This window comes from Myotis nattereri (genome assembly GCF_964212035.1).
Source record: "Myotis nattereri genome assembly, chromosome: 10".
Taxonomy (NCBI): domain Eukaryota; kingdom Metazoa; phylum Chordata; class Mammalia; order Chiroptera; family Vespertilionidae; genus Myotis; species Myotis nattereri.
Window position 1 is genome coordinate 40,188,576 of NC_138085.1, and position 17,697 is coordinate 40,206,272.

At 57.1% G+C, this 17,697-nt stretch overlaps 1 protein-coding gene across 2 annotated transcripts in view; it reads left to right on the top strand.

The window, feature by feature from the left end:
* RAB11FIP5 (RAB11 family interacting protein 5) overlaps positions 1–17,697 on the top strand; it is a gene marked incomplete at its 5' end in the record, with an annotated part of 35,936 nt that overhangs the window by 13,806 nt on the left and 4,433 nt on the right. Inside the window, 3 exons of one of the 2 annotated variants that reach the window (XM_081101562.1) lie at positions 5,897–6,333; positions 6,467–7,163; positions 13,903–15,825. In XM_081101562.1, the coding sequence (XP_080957688.1) occupies positions 5,897–6,333; positions 6,467–7,163; positions 13,903–15,825 (3,057 nt within the window). The remainder of the gene's footprint in view (positions 1–5,896; positions 6,334–6,466; positions 7,164–13,902; positions 15,826–17,697) is intronic. The other variant, XM_081101563.1, reaches the window with a different exon arrangement.

Here is a 17,697-nt window from a genome sequence, read left to right on the forward strand (position 1 = left end):
TCCAAAGTCTATGCTGGTAGCCACTCTAGGGTCAGCCTCCCACACCCACCTCAACAGGGCTGTGGAAAGGATTAATGGGATATACTTTGTTGTGTTGAGTGCTTAGTATAGTGTCTGGCACACAATAGGTGCTGAATGAGAGAAGTTGTTCAAGGTGAGAAGACCAGTGGCCTAGTGATGGGCTAGAGTGGATCAACAGCCACCGTCATTCACAAGTCTGGTCACTTCCCAAATCTGGTTGGCACCTTCTCTCTCAGAGAAGCTAGTGAGAATCTTAGCTCAGAGATGGGGATGAGGGTCTCGGGGTTAAAGAAGGTCCCCGTTGGGAACTGTCCCCTTGAAGCCTGGCTCTGCGGTCCCTTCCTCAGGAAGCGCCTGTTTGGGGATGGTGGGCAGAGAGCCCCCTCTTTGCTCTTTGGGAACCTGGTGTCATGGGTAAGACCCATGGATTTGTAGTAGAAACATTACACAGTTGTTCAGTTGTGAACAGGGACAAACAAGTTCTTAAGTCAATTCATGGATTAATTTGTTAGTTCATTGAACAAAAGTTTGAGTGTCCACTATTTTAAGTGCTGAGAAGCAGAGGTGAGCAGAATAAAATTGCTGCCTGTAGAGCAGGGAAAGACAGACATGACATGGCTGTGCATAATATATCATTTTACCGTGTGGGATGCGTGCATGCCCATGTGCACATGTGCACGAACACACACCTGGGTACTGCTCTTCTGCTCTTCCACATGCCAGGTAGTGTTAAGTATGCTCAAGAAATAAAACAGGGTCAGGGACGGTAGCAGTTGGGAACTCAGGGAAGACAGAGGCATTTCAGATGAACTGACATGAGTGAGTGAGTCCGTGAGTGAGTGAGCCATGGCCTGAGATCTAGGCCCGTGTAAAGCAGGTGCGGTGGCCTTGAGGCGGGAACATGTTCGGGTCAGTGTGGGATGAGACACACAGAGTCAGGGAGCTGGGAGCCAAAAGATAGGTCCTTTCCACCTCTGAGGAGTGGGGTGATGTGCGCTGGCCTCACCTGTTTGTGGGTGGAGCATGGAAGGCAGGGGCAGGTAAGCAGGGAACTGTAATGTCCAGCAGGAGATGGTGGCGGACTGCACTGTAGGGTGACAGTGGTGGGAGGGTTGGATTCTAGATATAATTTGCAGGTAGAGCTACAAGAGTTCAAAGTTACGATGTGAGTTGTGTGGGGAAAAAGAGACAAATGTTGGTTCCTGGGTTTGGGGCCTGAAATAAATGACATGTGGGGGCTCAGGAAGGGCCACAACTGTTTGGGTCATAAGCTGAATTTGGACTGATAGGAATGGAAATGAGTCAGGCGTGCCGGGCCCGTGGCTGTCACAGCTCCAACGCCACAGTCTCTGACAGGAACCCCCTGGCACCTGCCTGTGTTTGATGTCTGCCCTAGGTGGGCCCTCCCAGTGTTGGGCTTTTTCAGTCACGCTGTGTGGCACCTGTTAGCCAGCTTCGTGCCCAGAGAGCTAGGTGTGTTGGACCTGGGAGTCCACGAGCAGGAGTAAGTAGGGCCATGGTCTTGATAACAGGTGAGGCAACCAGACCCCCACTCCTTGCATCCCACCTTTGTCCTCTGCCCCTGTGGTGTGTGGGTAGGGGTCCATCCTGGGGAAGACTGAAAGCTGAGTCCTAAGTGCACACTGGGCCTGCTGAACTTTGTCCGGCTATTAGCATGGGAGAGAGATTGTGGCTGAGCAGGGGCCCTGTACGAGCTTTCCCACGGTGGGCCCTCAGGAATTCTGGACCTTGGGCTGAGGGGGAGGCTCATCTCAGACAAAGGTTTAATGTCCTGGGATCAGGACAAACCCGAGGTTTCCTCAGTGACCTCTCAGGGCTCTGTCCTCTCAGGATTGTGCCAGTCCTTTGAACGGGTTTCTGGTCTCCATACCCATCTCTGTGCCTCTTTGGGAATCTGTGATGTAGGTCCAGAGCCCGCACGCAGTGAGCACACAGTGAGGCTAGGCCAGCCCTGCCGATTCTCTAGCCCCAGGGCGTGTCTCCCTCTGCCCATGCATGGCCCCCAGGCCCCTGTGCACCCACAGGCTCAGGTCTGCATCTGAACAAGACTCAGGGACCCTTTAGCACGTTGCAGTTTGAGAAGCGCTGCCGAATGCCACTCCCGAGGACCAGGCTTTGCATGTATCATCTTCTCAGCAGCCCTGATAGGGTGGTATCCCCACTGGATGGCCAGGGAAGCGGAGGCTTCGGGAAGTAACCTGGTAGGTGGAGGCTACACACGAATGAGTGGTGGGGCCAGCTGTGTACTCAGGGTGCAGAGCCAGGCTGAGCCATCAGCTGTGCCGCCACGTGTGTCCAGATGAGAGCTCTGAGCAAGGGGTGGGCAGAGCTAGGGGGCAAGAAGGGGGAGGTGGGCAGTGAAAAGCTGAGGGCTTATAGCATCTCAAGGCTTTACTGCCAGCATTGCTTCTTTACTTTGGAGCTGTGTGCCTGGGGGGATGCTTGTTAAATATCCACAGGGCATACCGTTTAGTGAGGGAGATCCTGGCCACCTGGGGATGACACCAGGTGGTCAGAGCAGATGTGGCCAAAATGGTGGCAGGTGAGAAAGCTTCCTAGAGGAGGTGGGACTTGAACTGGGCCATGGGACCCTATTGTCTCGTTCCCCGAGGGAGTCTCAGTCTGCAGGGAAGAGATGCTCAGAGCCTGTTTGCTCTGGGGCGTACTGTGTGCAGGGCTCTGTGAAGAGAAAATTTCCATCATTTCACGGAGGGATCGTCAGGCCACAGCAGCTGTGTTCAAGGCTTCCTGACCTCACCTGGGCTGTGCTGCAGTGCCTGGCAGGCCCGGGGTCTGCAGGGGACCCTGTGGGCAGACAGGAGGAAGAAGGAAGCAGGGGTGGGAGGGAAGGATGGAGCAGCTGTCTCAGCCCATGAGGGTCACACTCTGGGAGAATGCCTGCTGTGTTCGGGTCCCTGGGCATCTCAGGTGCCAGGCAGGGGCCCGTTCAGGCCTGGCCTGGAAGGCGGAGGGAAGGATGGTAAGTTGGCAGGAAGATAGCTGGGTGATAGTGGCTGGAGGACTAGAGGCAGGTGCTGACCATTCTCAACCTCACTCTGCTCTGGATGGGAGACTCAGAGAATGGTGAGGAAAGTCTTTTCCCTCCTGGCCCCCCTCCCAGGACCTTCCTGCCCTAAAGGGGGCCTAGGCTGGGTTTGGGGAATGCCTAGGGCTTGGCCTTTAAAGAGTCCAGATGGTGCCCAGTGCTGCTAGTGAGGACCCGAAGCTGTTCTAATTCCTGATGTACGAACCTGCCTCCCTCTTTGGGAGCCTCGGGGTCTCCTCTGTATACCTGGTGTTCTGAGACACACCGTGACACCCGTGGCTGGGTCTTCCTTAGTTCCTTGTGCTGCATGCTTGTGGCCCTTCTGTCCTGGTGGTCATATCCTTCAGTTAAGAAAAACTTTCTTGCATTTTTTTCTTTCACTGTTTCATCCACTTTGTGTTCTCTACATGTACTCTCTCTGTTTTTTTTCTTCTTAGTTAATAAACTTTGTTTTAGACCAGTTTTTTGTTAATCTTCACCGGAGGATATTTTTCCATTGATCTTTTAGAGAGAGGGAAAGAGAGAGGGAAAGACAGAGAGAAACATCTATGTGAGAGAAACATATCAATTGATTGCCTCCTGCATGTATCCTGATCAGGACCAGGGAGGAGTCTGCAACCAAGGTAGGTGCCCTTGACCAGAATCGAACCATGGACCCTTCGGTCTGCACACCAACACTCTATTTACAGAGCCAAACTGGCCAGGGCTAGACCAGTTTAATGTGTACAGAAAAATGAGTGGAAAGTACAGAGAAAGTATGTTTATACTCCTTAAATTCCCTCAGTTTCCTCTATTATTAACACCTTGCAAATTTCCTGGGCTCACTGGTGGCTAAATTTGTTACCACTGATGAGCCAATATTGATATATTATTGTTAACACATTGTATTCGGGAAACGTGTTTACACGTTTTACGTATTTATACGTTCTACCAGTGTAGTAGAGTGCGGGACACGCATTAATACGTTTTTTATAGACTAGTGGTAGAATGCGGGTAACGTATAAATATGTAAACTAAAGTTATCGTAATTTTACTGAACGTTGCCATTTGCGCAAAAAATTAGCAAAAATGGCCCACACCACCTGTTAGCGCGCGATAAAAACTACCCGCAAACAATGTGTTAATTAGAACCTGTAGTTCACATTAGGGTTCACTCTTTGTGTTTTATATTCTGTGGGTTATGACAAATGTATAATGGCATGCACCTATCAGTATAGTATCATGCAGGATGGTTTCACTGCCCTGAGATGCCCTGTGAATTGTTGATTTTTTCAGCTTGCTCAGCTTTGGTCTTGTTTGTGGATGGGAGAGAGGACTCCCAAGCTCCTCACACTCGGGAGCCGATTGCTCTCCTGCTTGACTGTCCAGTTATCTGGGGTGGACTTCCTTGGATTGACGTCTAACAGTTGCTTCATCCTTATCCTACATTCTGGAGGTTTCCTCCAATTCATCTTGGAACACATCCTTTGAATTTTCAGTTTCAGCTCTTATGTGCCGGGGAGGTTACACGTTCTGGGTGCTAGTGTGAGAAGGGGCCTGTTTCCAGATGTGCCTGCCCGCATCGTTTAGGCCTGGTTCCCGACGTCCAGAACCTTTCCGGTTCAGTCTCTCCGCTCACACCTGTGGAGGTGGGCAGGCGTGTGACCTGGGTGAGTGGGGTGGGAAGGGGGCCTATGGAGGTGTCCAGGAGCTCCACACAGATGCCGTGTGGTGCGCCAGCCAGCCAGAGCCAGCTGGGTCAGCCCTTCCTTCTTGGGCCTTCCCCCAGGAGTCTGAGCCGTTGGTGAGGAGGATTTGGGAAGCAGAGGAAGGAAGAGCTCTGCGCACACCCCTCCCCTGTAGCATGGGCTCCATCCCCCCGGTCATGTGTGTTAGGGTGTCTCTGGGAGTGTGTAGTGGGAAGAACATGGGCTTTGGGGTGATAGAAACCTGGCTCCGCCTCTCCCCTCTCCTTCCTGGCAGCTTGTTCTAGGATGAGTGACCACTTGAGCCTCGACCTCCTGATCTGTGAAATTGGGGTCGTGTCCCGACCTTGTGGGCTGGCTGTGAGGTGTGAATAAGTGGGAATGAGGTGAGAAGCCTGCACTCTGTTGTCACACACAGTAGACGCTCACCAGACACCAGCCCTCGCTCCCATCCCTGGGCCTCTTGCTTACGGCCCCTTTGTGCCGTCTTGTCTGCTCCTCCATCTTGCAGAGCTGCTCCTGGTGGGACGTGGGGCGAGTCAGTGAGTGGGTGAGGTGTGTGTGTGCATGTGCTAGTGCTCCTGTGTTCCTGGCCCAGGGCCTGTGGGTGAGCTGTTCTTTCCTGGGCTCACTGGTGGCTCAGAGCAGAGCTCTGGCTGGGACTGGCCAGGGGGGTGATGTAAACAGGGAAGAATGTGGGCAGGTCTGTCTGTAACTGGGGCCTGAGATGTGAGAGTCCTTCCCAGACCCAGCCTCACCTCTCCCGGCCTCCGAGTTCCAGTTGTGGGGGGATGGGGCACTCCAGGGAAGGTGCTGGGGTGGAGGAGCTATGGTGTGGTGACCCCTGCCCTGCCTAGCAGCACCACGGAGCTTCCCCTACTCAGGATGTGGCTTTCTTCATCATGGAGGAGTTTTGGATAGTTTCTCAGCTATGCCTGTGGCCTGGGAGGCAGGGCCTGTGTGTCAGAGCAGGAGCCTGTGGTGAGAGGCTCATAGCCCCAAAGCAAGGAGGGGCCCTGTGAGGTGACAGACACTGAAGGGGAGGGGTGTGGCGGGGAGGGGGGGGGCAGACTCCCTGTGTCTGCGACCAGAGCTCTACCCGACTTCCCATATCCTCTCACAGGTGGTACAAGCTGCACTCCAAGCCAGGCAAGAAGGACAAGGAACGTGGGGAGATCCAAGTGACCATCCAGTTCACGCGTAACAACTTGAGCGCCAGCATGTTCGACCTGTCCATGAAGGACAAGCCGCGGTCCCCCTTTAGCAAGCTCAAGGACAAGATGAAGGGCAAGAAGAAGTATGACCTGGAGTCCGCGTCTGCCATCCTCCCCAGCAGTGCCCTGGAGGACCCCGAGCTGGGCAGCCTGAGCAGGATGGGCAAGGCCAAGGGCTTCTTCCTCCGCAACAAGCTGCGCAAGTCGTCCCTGACCCAGTCCAACACCTCGCTGGGCTCGGACAGCACCCTGTCCTCAGCCAGCGGGAGCCTGGTCTTCCAGGGCCCCGGGGCCGAGCTCCTCACCCGGTCCCCGAGCCGCAGCAGCTGGCTGTCCACTGACGGCGGTGAGCGAGGGGGGCCGCCCCTGCTGTGGTGGGTCGTGGCGCTCGGGTCTCCATCCAGGGAGCAGGGGAAGCCCCTGGCCAGGAAACGGGGCTTCTCTGCCCTGTGCTAACCCTGCCTGTGCTTCCTTTTCAGGCAGGGACACTGCCCAGTCCCCCAAGTTGTTCACCCACAAAAGGACCCACAGCGACGAGGCCAGCCAGATGCGAGCAGCTCCTCCCCGGGCCCTTCTCGACCTTCAGGGCCACCTGGACCCCGCCACCCGCTCCTCTCTCTGTGTCAATGGAAGCCACATTTACAACGAGGAGCCCCAGGGCCTCTTGCGGCACCGCAGCTCCATCTCGGGCCCATTTCCACCCTTCAGCTCCCTACACAGCGGTTCTTCTCGGCCCTCTGAGGAAGGATCCCGGGCTGCAGATGACTCCTGGGGCAGAGGCAGCCGCCGCACCAGCAGCTCAGAGGCAGTGCCTGGACAGGAGCTGAGCACTCAGGCTAAAGCGCTGGCCTCTGAGGCCAGGCACTCTGGAGAGGAGGAGGGGGCCCAGCTCTCAGAGGGGAAGCCAGTGCAGGTTGCCACACCCATGGTGGCCTCCTCCGAGGCTGTGGCAGAGAAGGAGGGAGCCCGGAAGGAGGAGCGGAAGCCCCGGATGGGCCTCTTCCACCATCACCATCAGGGGCTGAGTCGGAGCGAGTTGGGGCGCCGCGGCTCTCTCGGGGAGAAAGGGGGTTCCACCCCCGGCGCCTCACCCCATCATTCATCCACCGGGGAGGAGAAGGTCAAGAGTAGCTGGTTTGGCTTAAGGGAAGCCAAGGAACCAACTCAGAAACCCAGGTATGTCCTTGGCAAAACCAGCTTTGCCCCTTGGGGAGGATGCTGGAGTGTTAGCAGCCTGGACGGGGCTGGGAGGATGGAGCTGCCGAGGTGGCCCTGGGGCAGACTGCTGGGGCTGCTTTGCATGGTTGAGTGGGGCTCTCCCTAAGCCAAGGCTCTTCGCCTGCACTTGGAGGCAGTGAGTGTGAGGGCCCAGTGGATTGAGGAGAACTCTTCAATGGTGGCCTCGCTTCATGGCAGACCCACCCACCGAGGGAGTGGGAGGAACAGGAGAAAAACAGGAAAGCCATTTGTATGAATTTTTGTTTCTTAACCTCCACCTCTTGCCCTTCGGCCTCCAGGTAAGGAAGCCTTGGCAGGTAGAGAGGTGGGGACTGGGGTTACACCTCAGGCTTCCCCACCTCCCTGAAGCTAGCCGACCTCCCCCACTTGCCCCCGCTGTTCTTGATCTCTTCCCCCTAAGAGGGAAGTCAAGTAATTGATGCCCCCCCATATACCCACCTCCAATTGCTCCCCTGTCTTGGCAAGAGGCTGTGGGCAGCTCCCCTGAAATCTGAACCTCCCCCTGTCCCTGGAGACCCTGGGCCCTGGCCCTCTGGGGGTCTCTTGGTTCTGAGGCATGGCAAGTGCTGAGGATGGCCACTTGGTTTTGAAGGTGCTGAGTCCCACCAAAAGAGGGATGCAGGAGTCCTTTAGCTCAGGCCCTGGACAGAGCTCCTAAGAGGGTTCTGATACCAATTAGGATAATGCATCCAGTTCCAGTGTGGGGGTGGGTAGGTTCCCCACACATCAAAGGGATTCTCTGACACCAGCTGGGTGTCCTACAATTCAACTCAACTCTGACACTGTTTACTCAGAGGTAGCACCTGATTCCACAGGTAAAGGACTCAGTCCTACAGGACACCCGCCCTCTCCCACCACTGCAGACACCAGTCCCCAGTCCGTGCTTCAGACTGGCCAGCCCTGCTAGCAGGCTCCAGCAGCTCCCTCCTTGGGTTCAATTAATTTGCTAGAGCAGCTCACAGAACTCAGAGAAACATTTTACTTACTGGGTCACGGGTTTGTTATAAAAGGCTATAACTCAGCAACAGCCGATGGAAGAGATGCATAGGGCGTGGTATGGTGAAAGGGCACCACACTTCCATGCCCTGTCAGAGCACAGCCACTCTCCCCAGAACTCTGAGTGCTCACCATCCGGAAGCTCTCCCAGTCCTTGCTAGTTTTGTGGAGGCTTCATTGCATGGATGTGAGGGATTACATCCTTGGCCATTGGCTCAACCTCCTCCCCCAAAATTAAGGGGTGGGACTGAAAGCTCCAACCCTGTTTATGGTTGTTTCCCTTGGCAACCAGCCCCCTCCCATTAGGTGCTTTCCAAAAGTTACCTCATTACATAAACCCAGATGTGGTGAAAGGGGTTTGTTAGGAATAACAAGCACCCACTTCACCTTCATGGCTCCGAAGTGTTTTCAGGAACTGAGAACAAGAGACCAAGTATTATAACAAAAGGTTCTCCATTGTCATCTCTCAGGAAATTTCAAGAGGTTTGGAAACCGTGATCCAGGAACTTCATCAGAGCACATATGAGAAATATGTGTTTCTTGTAAATCACAATATCGCAGCCCCTGACCACCACTCTGGCCCCTTTGCCTTTTTCCAACTCAGCCTTCCACAGCTGCTGACAGTCTAACAGGGCCCAGGGTGGGGCTCTAGGCCTGGGCGATAGGCCATGTATTCGCCATTCTCAAAGGCCTGCGGCCAGTTCTACACAGGAGCATGCATGGCAACCCTGATGAGTGTGGCAAAGGCAACCGTTCCTGCTCTTTCAGCAAGCCTGCTCCTCCCCTTTACGGATACAGGGGCAGGAAGTGGGGTGGGAAGGCTGGGCACAGTGGTGAAGGGTCAAGTGATAGGGAAGAGGGAAGGTCCCTAAACCTCTTCTTGAAGTCCTGGTTCTTCCTTTCCCTGTGAAATTCTGCTGAGAGGAATGGGGATGGAATGCAGGGCCTTTTGCAGTGTGGGCCCTGGCCAGCTGGTAGCCTCATAGACAGGAATGAGGGTGGATCAGCCTTTGAGTGAGGCTGCCCTTCGCTTCCCCTGCCTAGGACATCACCCTTAGTCCCTTCTGCCGAGCCCCTACCCACCAGAGTCCAGGGGAGCGGCTGCCACTGGTAGCCTAGGGGAGGAAGTAGGAAGAAAGGTTTGGTCCTGTGACAACTCAGATCTTTGTAGGAGGTGGAAGAGAGGGAGGTAGTAGAAGACCCAGACAGGGCATTTGCTGGGAGCAGTTGGGGGCCAGGGTCAGAAGGGGCACAGACGCTGTCATTTATGGGTATCTCCGGGCCTTTTCTGGGCAGGACAGATGCTGGGGGACACCCTTCTGTGAGGTCGTTTCTAGGCGCTTGCCCAGGTTTGGGGCGTAGACCCCTGCAGGCCGTGTCTCTGAGTGCTGCTGGGGCTGTCACTGCTCCTGCTTACAGCCTCCGCTTTCCTTCTGTTTCTCCATGGCTCCTCATGGCCTTTGAGAGGCCAGGTGGGCATAGGAAGCTGTGAGATGTTTGCTCTCCTGTTTGAATTCTGAGCTTGTCCACAGCTGGTTGGAGGGCACCTGGGGCACCCCTGCCCTCCCCCGGGCCCATTTGCAGCGTAGGCTCTGGCCTTGCACCCAGGCAGGGCGGAGGGGCATTTCTTTGGGTGAAGGGGCTTGGCCAGGAGGGGCAGGAAACCTGGCCATTGAGCTCCATCAGTGTGCCCCTGGGCCCGTGTGCCTTGAGGGGGTGGGGAGGCTGGCCTGGAAAAAGTAATGGTCCGCGCTTACCCAGAAGGCTTGCCTAGGGCTTTTGAGGAGAATAGGAGAGCTGAGCTGACTCACTGCAGGAAGCGATAGGCTAGACACCCAGAACTGGACCGCCTGCCTGAATATGGCTGCAGGATCCCCAGCTGGGGACACGAAGCTGTTCCCGGGCTCAGAGGTTTGGGGGGCTCTGCCCTGGGGCTGCCCTTGTGCTCACGCGGAAGGGCAGCGGCGCCCTCTAGTGCTCTCAGGTGGCACTGATGCCCCGTGGAGAGACCCGAAGCGTGTGTGACACACAGTGTCCAGAAAAAAGAAGGCAGTGGCTGGAGGAGGGGAAACAGTGGCTTGAGGGCTGAGAAGAGAGTCCTCCTGTTCCTTCTGACCTGGCCCCTCCTTTGCCCGGTTCTGTGGCTGTTACACTAGGCCCCTACCAGTGTGTGTGTGTCCGGGGGAGGGGAGAATTGGTAACGGACACCAAGCCCCATCGGGCCACTGGACACGTCCCCATTCCCCAGCCCTGCAGTGAGCCGTTCATTTTGAGCTGCAGTGAAGGCTACTTGGTGTGTGTTTAGGGCCACCACGACCATGGGCGCTATCCTGCCAGGTCCAGGTTTGTTTTTGTGTCTGTTCCTCCCTTTCTGATCCTTTTAGAGCATCAGCTTCCCAAGGGCAGACCACTCTATCCCCTGCCCTCCTCCACAAGTGGTAGCTACAAACATTGTTTTAATCGGGGGAAAGTGAAACTACACAGATGCAAGTGTACTGTGGCCTTTCTCCATCTCTGCCTCTGCCCCAGCCCCTCAGCGGGGGTGGTGGACAAAGTCCCCAGAGCCTGGAGGGTGCAGTGGCCACCGGGAGAGCTCGCATTCTCAGTGGAGTAAATGAGTGACTATGCTGTGTGCCCAGTGACTTACAGTTAGTGTGGCCATCCGCCTGTTTGTGCCTGTTTCCGGGCATAGCTAATAGTGTCTCTCCCATGGTTAAAATGTTCCAGTTTGGGAGATAAATCATGTGGCTCCCTACTTACAGCTCACAGGCCCCACCATGTCACCTCATTGTGCCCAGATGCTGGGAGAGAATATGTCCCGTCTCCCAGACACGCCTCCTGGCCATTGGGCACGTAGCAGGCAGAGGACGGGAGCTCATGCCTCAGGACAGGTGGCTGAAGGGCGCTGTGGCTGGGGCTGGTTACACCTCATAGGCTGGCTGCAGCCTTTTGGGAAGCTGCCCGGAGGCGAGCCTTTGCAGATCCACAGGTCATCTCTGGGGTCAAAGTGTGGAAATAAAAAGACAGAGCTCATCTCAGCCTAAGGAAGAGCCGTCCACCAGCCACGGAGGTGGCCCGTGGTAGAGTGAGTTGCCAGTTCCAGGGCTTAAGAAGAGGGGGGCTGTTGGAGAGAACAGGTGATTCCTCCGTTAAATGGCAGGTTTAACCAGTTGTTCGAAAGTTCCTGCAGGCCCTACAGTTTTATTTCCATAGCTTGAGAGGGCAGAGCCATTTGGATTTCTGATTTCTTTCCCTAATTCTTGATCTTAGAAGATGAGTCAGCATACGTTGAAGCCCCCACTGCGTGATGGGAGCACGGCACTGTGCTAGGCTGGCACGGTGGGTTCTGGGGTGCAGGTGTTTATGTCTGTCTTCAGAGCATAACCTGCAAAGCTAAGCACATATGGGCACGTGTCTCATTCTGCCAGGTGGAATGGTAGGGAGGGGATGTTCCAAGGTGAGAACCTTCAGAATGGGCATCTCATGGATCAAGGGTGAGCTAGGCTGGGGGAGGGGTGTATTGCTAGGTAGGAGGGATGGATGGATGTTCTTAGAGGGAGCCTGTCCAGCTCTGGGGAGCCTGCAGGCACCTGGAGTCCCTTACTCCAGGGAGACGTGCTTGCCGGTTCCATACCAACGGGTTTGTGTGCACCTCTGGGGAGGCAGTGGCGTTGCCAGCCTAGGCTGGGGCTCCAGCCTGCTTCCCTGCTGCTCTGCTGCCCTGTAGTTCCGACTGCCGACCCAAACCGCAAGGGTGAGTAGGGCCAGCCGGGGCTGCGCTTGGTGCTGTTTAATGTTGATGGAGCCCTCTTCCCTCAGGCCCCTATGGCCACTTGTCATAAAGGAGACGGGGAAAGCGGTGGCTCAGAGGACCCAGCCCTGCTCCTTGGGGCTGAGACCTGCCCACAGGGGTGGCTGTGTCTGGTATGGGTGCTTCAGTGGAGGGGGTGTTTGATTCACGTAGTGGTGGTGCATCACTTTCCTTAATCCCCAAGGTAGGCGTGTGCCTTGGCCCTGGGGCCTGCCTGCAGTGAGGGGAGAAGGGATGTTTGTGGAGGCTGGGACTCCAGGCCTAGGATCCTCCCGTGTTGTAACCACAGAGGCAGAGTGGTACAGGGAAGCCTCCCCCTTCATCTCTAGGTGGTGGCATGAGACTGAGAACCCGCCCTGGATGGGGACTTACTGTAGCGCAAAAATAGGGGCAGCAGAGTCTCTGGAAGCTGGATTCTTAATAGAAACCCAGGATGGGGACCGGGCTCCCAGACTTACAGACTGTTGGGAAGCCCACCTTTGCCTTAGTTGAGCCAACCTCTTCCCGTCCCCTGCCCACGGTGTTTGTGGACAGGCCGACTCTACCTCTGCCCAGCTCTGTGTGGGGCCTGCTCTGTCCGGGGCCCTGGTTCTTGGAAGAATCCTGGTAAGCACCGGACTTCTTGGCCTCTTTCCCTAATGCCCCTCTAGTCTGACCGGTAGCCCTTAGGACTTCTGCCAGCTCATGGCCTGTCCCCAGGACTTCCCCATGGAAGGCAGCAGCTTGAGGGGGAGATGGATGTGTAGAAGTTCCCATGATGTATCCACTTGGGCAGGGATTAAGAATTGGGATCTTGGGGCTTAGAGTCGGGCCTGAGAGATGAGGCTTAGTAGGTGAGCCCACAGGAGTCTGGATCTGACTTGGGGTCAGCGACAAGGCAGCTGCAAATCGCAGTCTGACTGGGTTTGGGGTGCTGGGTCCTGACTGTCCTCTCTGGCTCTCTCTGTGTCCTGGGAGTGTCCTGGGGACACTGAGAGCTCTAGTTTCAGAGTCTGCCCTGCCCACACCCCTAAAGCCCGCTGCACCCTGTAGACAAGATGCACCTACAGAGGATGCCCCCTCCCAGAGAGGAGGGGGCATGTGCAGGCCAGCCAGTGCTCTCCAGGATTTTGGGGCATGTAGGCTCATTTCCATGGGATGGATTTTCCAGGGGAGCCAGGGATCTGTGTGGGGGGTGGGGGGAACCCAGGAGGCCCCTGGCGACTCCCAGCCAGCTGCTTTCCAGGCTGGCCTGTGGGTGCTGGGGTACAGAGCACCGTCTGCCCGATGCTGGTCCCTGTGAACGCCTGACAGCAGATGTCCTCAGCAGCGCCTTGCTGTCCTCCTTGGACAGTTATGTGCTGATACCTTGTCATGCCTGACAGCAGCCCAGCATCACCACCTGTTTCTGTGAGGGGTTGGCAAAGTCAGTCATGTCTCTGATAGTGAGGGCTTTGTCTAGCCAGATACCAGGCTGGCCTTTCTCTGGCCTCTCCCTCTCCAAGCCAGTCCTGAAGGGATGTGAGGTGCGTTCTGATTGGCTCCCAAGCATAATTCTGGTGTTGAGTGGAATCTTCAGCATGGGGTAGTGGAAAGAACACTTGGTTTAGGTTGGGGCCCTGCCTGTAAAATGGGATTATTGTTTCCCAGGGTTGGTGTGAGGCTTCAATGAACTCCACCCAGCATCTTCCTCCTTGGGTGGTGCCTAATGTAGGTTACATGTTGGGTTTTCCCTCTGTCTGCTGGCCTACACACGTGCCTGAAACCAGCCTGGGTGGCGTGTGGCACCTCGTCCAGGGGCAGCTGGGGGGCAGGGGGCATGGTATTCAGCAGGGGCGTTTCCAGTCTTGGCATTAACCAGGAGGCTCATGGTTTTGTCTCCCTCCACAGCCTGGACGTGTCTCCTCAGGTAGAACCTGACCCAGCTGCTCTTCCTCACCACCTCCCCTGCTCCCCCTGTGCTCCGGCCCCCCCCACTCCTGCTCCCACCGCTGCTCCCATGCTAAGCACTAACCTTTTTGCAGCCGCCTCCCCCGCTGCAGCTGCCGCCACCACTGCCCCTGAAGCTACCCCACCTGGATTCTTGGGTCTCACCAACCCATTCCTCACCTCCTTGCAGAGCAACCCTTTCTTCGAGGAACTCCTAGCCGACAAAGCACTAAACTTTCCTTCACCTGCTCCCTCTCTCCCCAGGGCCTCGAGGGCCGGTCCCACCCCCCTGGCCTCCCCTGGGAAAGCCCTGCCTGAGTGGGAAGACACCTTCAACGTCTTTGCTGCCAGCAGGCTGTGTCCAGAGGCCAGGAGTGAGATCCTGGCCCCTGAAGGAGTGGGGCTGCAAGACCCAGGCCCTGGGGCCATGGCAGTGAAGGCAGCTGAGCCCCCAGGGGGCCCAGGGGGAGGAGGAAGAGGTGGGAGCAGCGAGGGGCTGGAGTCCAGGGCTCCTCTGGACTTGGGACTGGACCACCAGAGTTTGAGTGCTGCCGCCCCGGGGCCCCTGGGGTCTGTAGAGGCCGGCCTGCCCTCCACGTCAGCCTTGCTGCACCTGGGAGCCTCAGACTCAGAAGCAGACAGGGAGCCGACGGCCCCAGGAGGGGAAGCAGGGCAGAGTCCAGCAGACAGTTCATCTCTGTTTAGCTCCCCAGAAGTGATCAGCGTGTGGGAGAGGCTGCCAGGCCCGGACGACGCCCCTGAGGGCCAGCGTGAGGAGGCTTCCAGAGGCAAAAGCCAGGTTTTGCAGGAGCTCAATACGGTGGACGATTCCTGGCCTTGGGATGTGGTCACCCTTTCTCCTGCGGCTGAGATGTCCTCACCAATCACACGGGGAGAGTCTGATGAACTGCCTCCTCCCCCCATGAGGCCAGAGTCACCAGAGCCTGTGAGCCCCAAGGGGAACGAGGGGCTCTCCCAACTGGAGCTGGAGCCAGAGCCCAAACCCGAGTGGATGTTGGACAAGGAGCTGCCGCCCAGCATGCTGCCTCCCAAGCCACCTCGCCTCTTCATACCCTCAGATTTCCAGGAGGAGGAGGAGGCTGCAGGGGGGCTGAGTGGCAGCGGGGCAGAGACGGGAGAAGGCGACGCCTTCCCAAGTGCGCTGGCTGCTGGTTCCCCGGAGGCCAAGGAGGACGGCCAGAAGCCAGGGTCCGAGTCTGACAGCTGTTCTTCCGGAACCCTGCTGGGTGAGCCAAGCCTGGAGGAGCCAGTGGAGGACGCCAGCCCTCCTGCGACTTTATCTCTGCCCACCAGCTGCCCTGAGGGTCCTGCCTCCATGCCCTCTCACTCAAAGAGCCTGGTTCTTCAGAGCCAGCAGATCTGGGGGGCTCTGGAGAGAGGACAAGGCCCTGAGGCTCCTGAGGCCCAGAGCCAGGAACCAGCAGGAGAAGAGCTTGGACCCCTGCCGGGCAGCTCCCCCCAGCCTGACTTGTGGGCTTTGGAGGAGGATGCCTTGAACCCCTTCTTGTCTCAGGAGAGCCGAGATCCCCCCAGCCTCCCCTCCACATCCCCTCCAGAGTCCAGGGAATCATCCATCCACTCTGGACCAGAAGAGCTGCCTACACCCCCGGAGCCCACCTTTCCACCGCCCCCTCTCCCGCCCTGGGCCAGCCACTGCCACGGGGGGCCCAGTTCTCCATGCTCTCCTTTGCCTGGAGCCTGGCCCCTGACCTCTTCCTCCCTGTCCCCCGGGGAGCCAGCCTCCCCCCCGGGGGGTTCCCCTGCCCCACTTGGGGAGGACCACGCTGCAGTCACCCCAGCCTCCCCGCTTGCGCTTCTGCCCTTGGAGACACGACCAGCTGAGGAACCACAGCCCAGTGACAGGTGAGCGGCCACCCGACAGCAGTCTCCAAGAGGAAGGGTGAAGGGGACAACTCAGCCTGCAAGGGCCTCAGCCCTCCAGGGGCTGTCCCTCCTGGGCGAGGGCTTGCTCACCCCGGCAGGACAAGGGGGGCTTTGAAGACGTGGGTCTCCTGTGGTCCCGGCTCTGAAACTGCCTCCATTTTGGGACCTTGGACCAGCAGGTGCCCCCACAGGCCAGGACTCTGGGGGATGACAACGCTGATGAAATGCAGGGGGTGAGGAGTGGGTGGGGAGGTATTGCAGGTGGGCAGGGAAAGGGAGGTGAGAGCAACTCGGGGCTGGTGGGGGGAGTGTAGCTTGTCAGATGCCCCCGTCCCTCCCGTCCTCTGCGCCAGGCCCCAGGGTGAGAGGATGTGGAAGGCAGAGAGCCAGAGGACAGAGGAGGGGCTGGCACTGAGGTCAGAGAGGAAAGCGGAGACACCACTGAGGAGGAAAAGAAAAAAGGAATGCGTCCCACATCTGTGACCCTCAGAAGAAAGGGTCTCTAGCCTCATCAGGTGCTTCACTGGTTTGTGGTGGTGCCTTCAGGGTGGCCCCAGGCGCTTAGGACTGTGCTGAGTTGCCAGTGGTTGCCCGTGTGACTGGTCACTGGCATTGGTCTGCTTTGGAAGAATTATGAGGCGGTGTCCTCACCGGGTGGCTAACGAGGAGTGCCCAGGTCACTGTTGGTGACAGGGTGTGACAGCAGGGGCAGCAAAGTCTAGAGGCGTGCCAGCGCCCCAGGAGGCCTGAGGGGAGCAGCGAGGGGAGCAGAGGTGCTGCTCTGATGAGCAGGGAAGGGAGGGGTTTGGGGAGCAGGGCAGGCTCCAGCACCGGCCTCTGGGAGGCCAGCCCCCGGCTCCTGCATTCAGTCCTCCCAGTTCACTGAGCATCCAGTGTGTCAGACACTTGACAGGGATGAAAGATGCTGTTTCTGCTGTGTTGTCAGGAGTTCCAGCCCAGTGGGGAGGATGGAGGTGAAGCATGAAGGGAAGGCCCAGGGGCCATGCTGATCTGAGAAGGGGTGGGAAGCAGACCGGGCTGCCTGCCTGCGGCTGCAGTGCTAGGTGGTGTGGCCATTCCCAGAGATGTGGGGGAGGAGGCGGAACAGCTTCCCAGTGCCCTCCGCTGGCCCTGCTGTATCCCAGCAGCACTTCCAAGTGCACTCGCCACTTTTTACCCGTTTTATTCTCTTCAGAGTTGGCTTCCTGTCTGTACTTTGCATGTTCCTTACATCATGGGAAAAATAGAACTGTCCCCATTTCTCAGATGGGGACATAGAGTCCATAAGAGCTTCAGGGTCCAGGGTCCCTCAGGTGCAGGGGAGCAATCAGACCCGGAGCCCAGGATGCCTGGCCCCCATTCAGGGTGTTTGCATGCCTCACTGGTATTCCTCCCTGCCCCTAGCACAGCCCATAGGTGGCAGCAGAGCTGCCTTTACGCCCCCTTCCCTAATGCAAATGCCTGGGTGGGAAGGACAGATGTTCTTTTCCCTGCTGCCTGCCCCTGCCTGGGCTCTCTGCTCTCTTCCCAGGTTGTGGGCCTCCCTGCATGTGGGTGAGCCCTTCTGCAGTGGATTTCAGGCCCTGGCCTAAGCCATTTGCTTCCTACTCTCTAATGGTTCGAATCCTCCATGAAGTAGATGTAAAGAGGTCCTCTAGGGCAGTGGTTGGCAAACTCATTAGTCAACAGAGCCAAATATCAACAATACTTCTTCAAAATAGACTCGCCCAGGCAGAAAACTGACTTCTGCGCATGGGCCACGAAGTTTCAATTGTACTGTACGTGCACCCGCACGTGGTATTTTGTGGAAGAGCCACACTCAAGGGGCCAAAGAGCCACATGTGGCTTGCA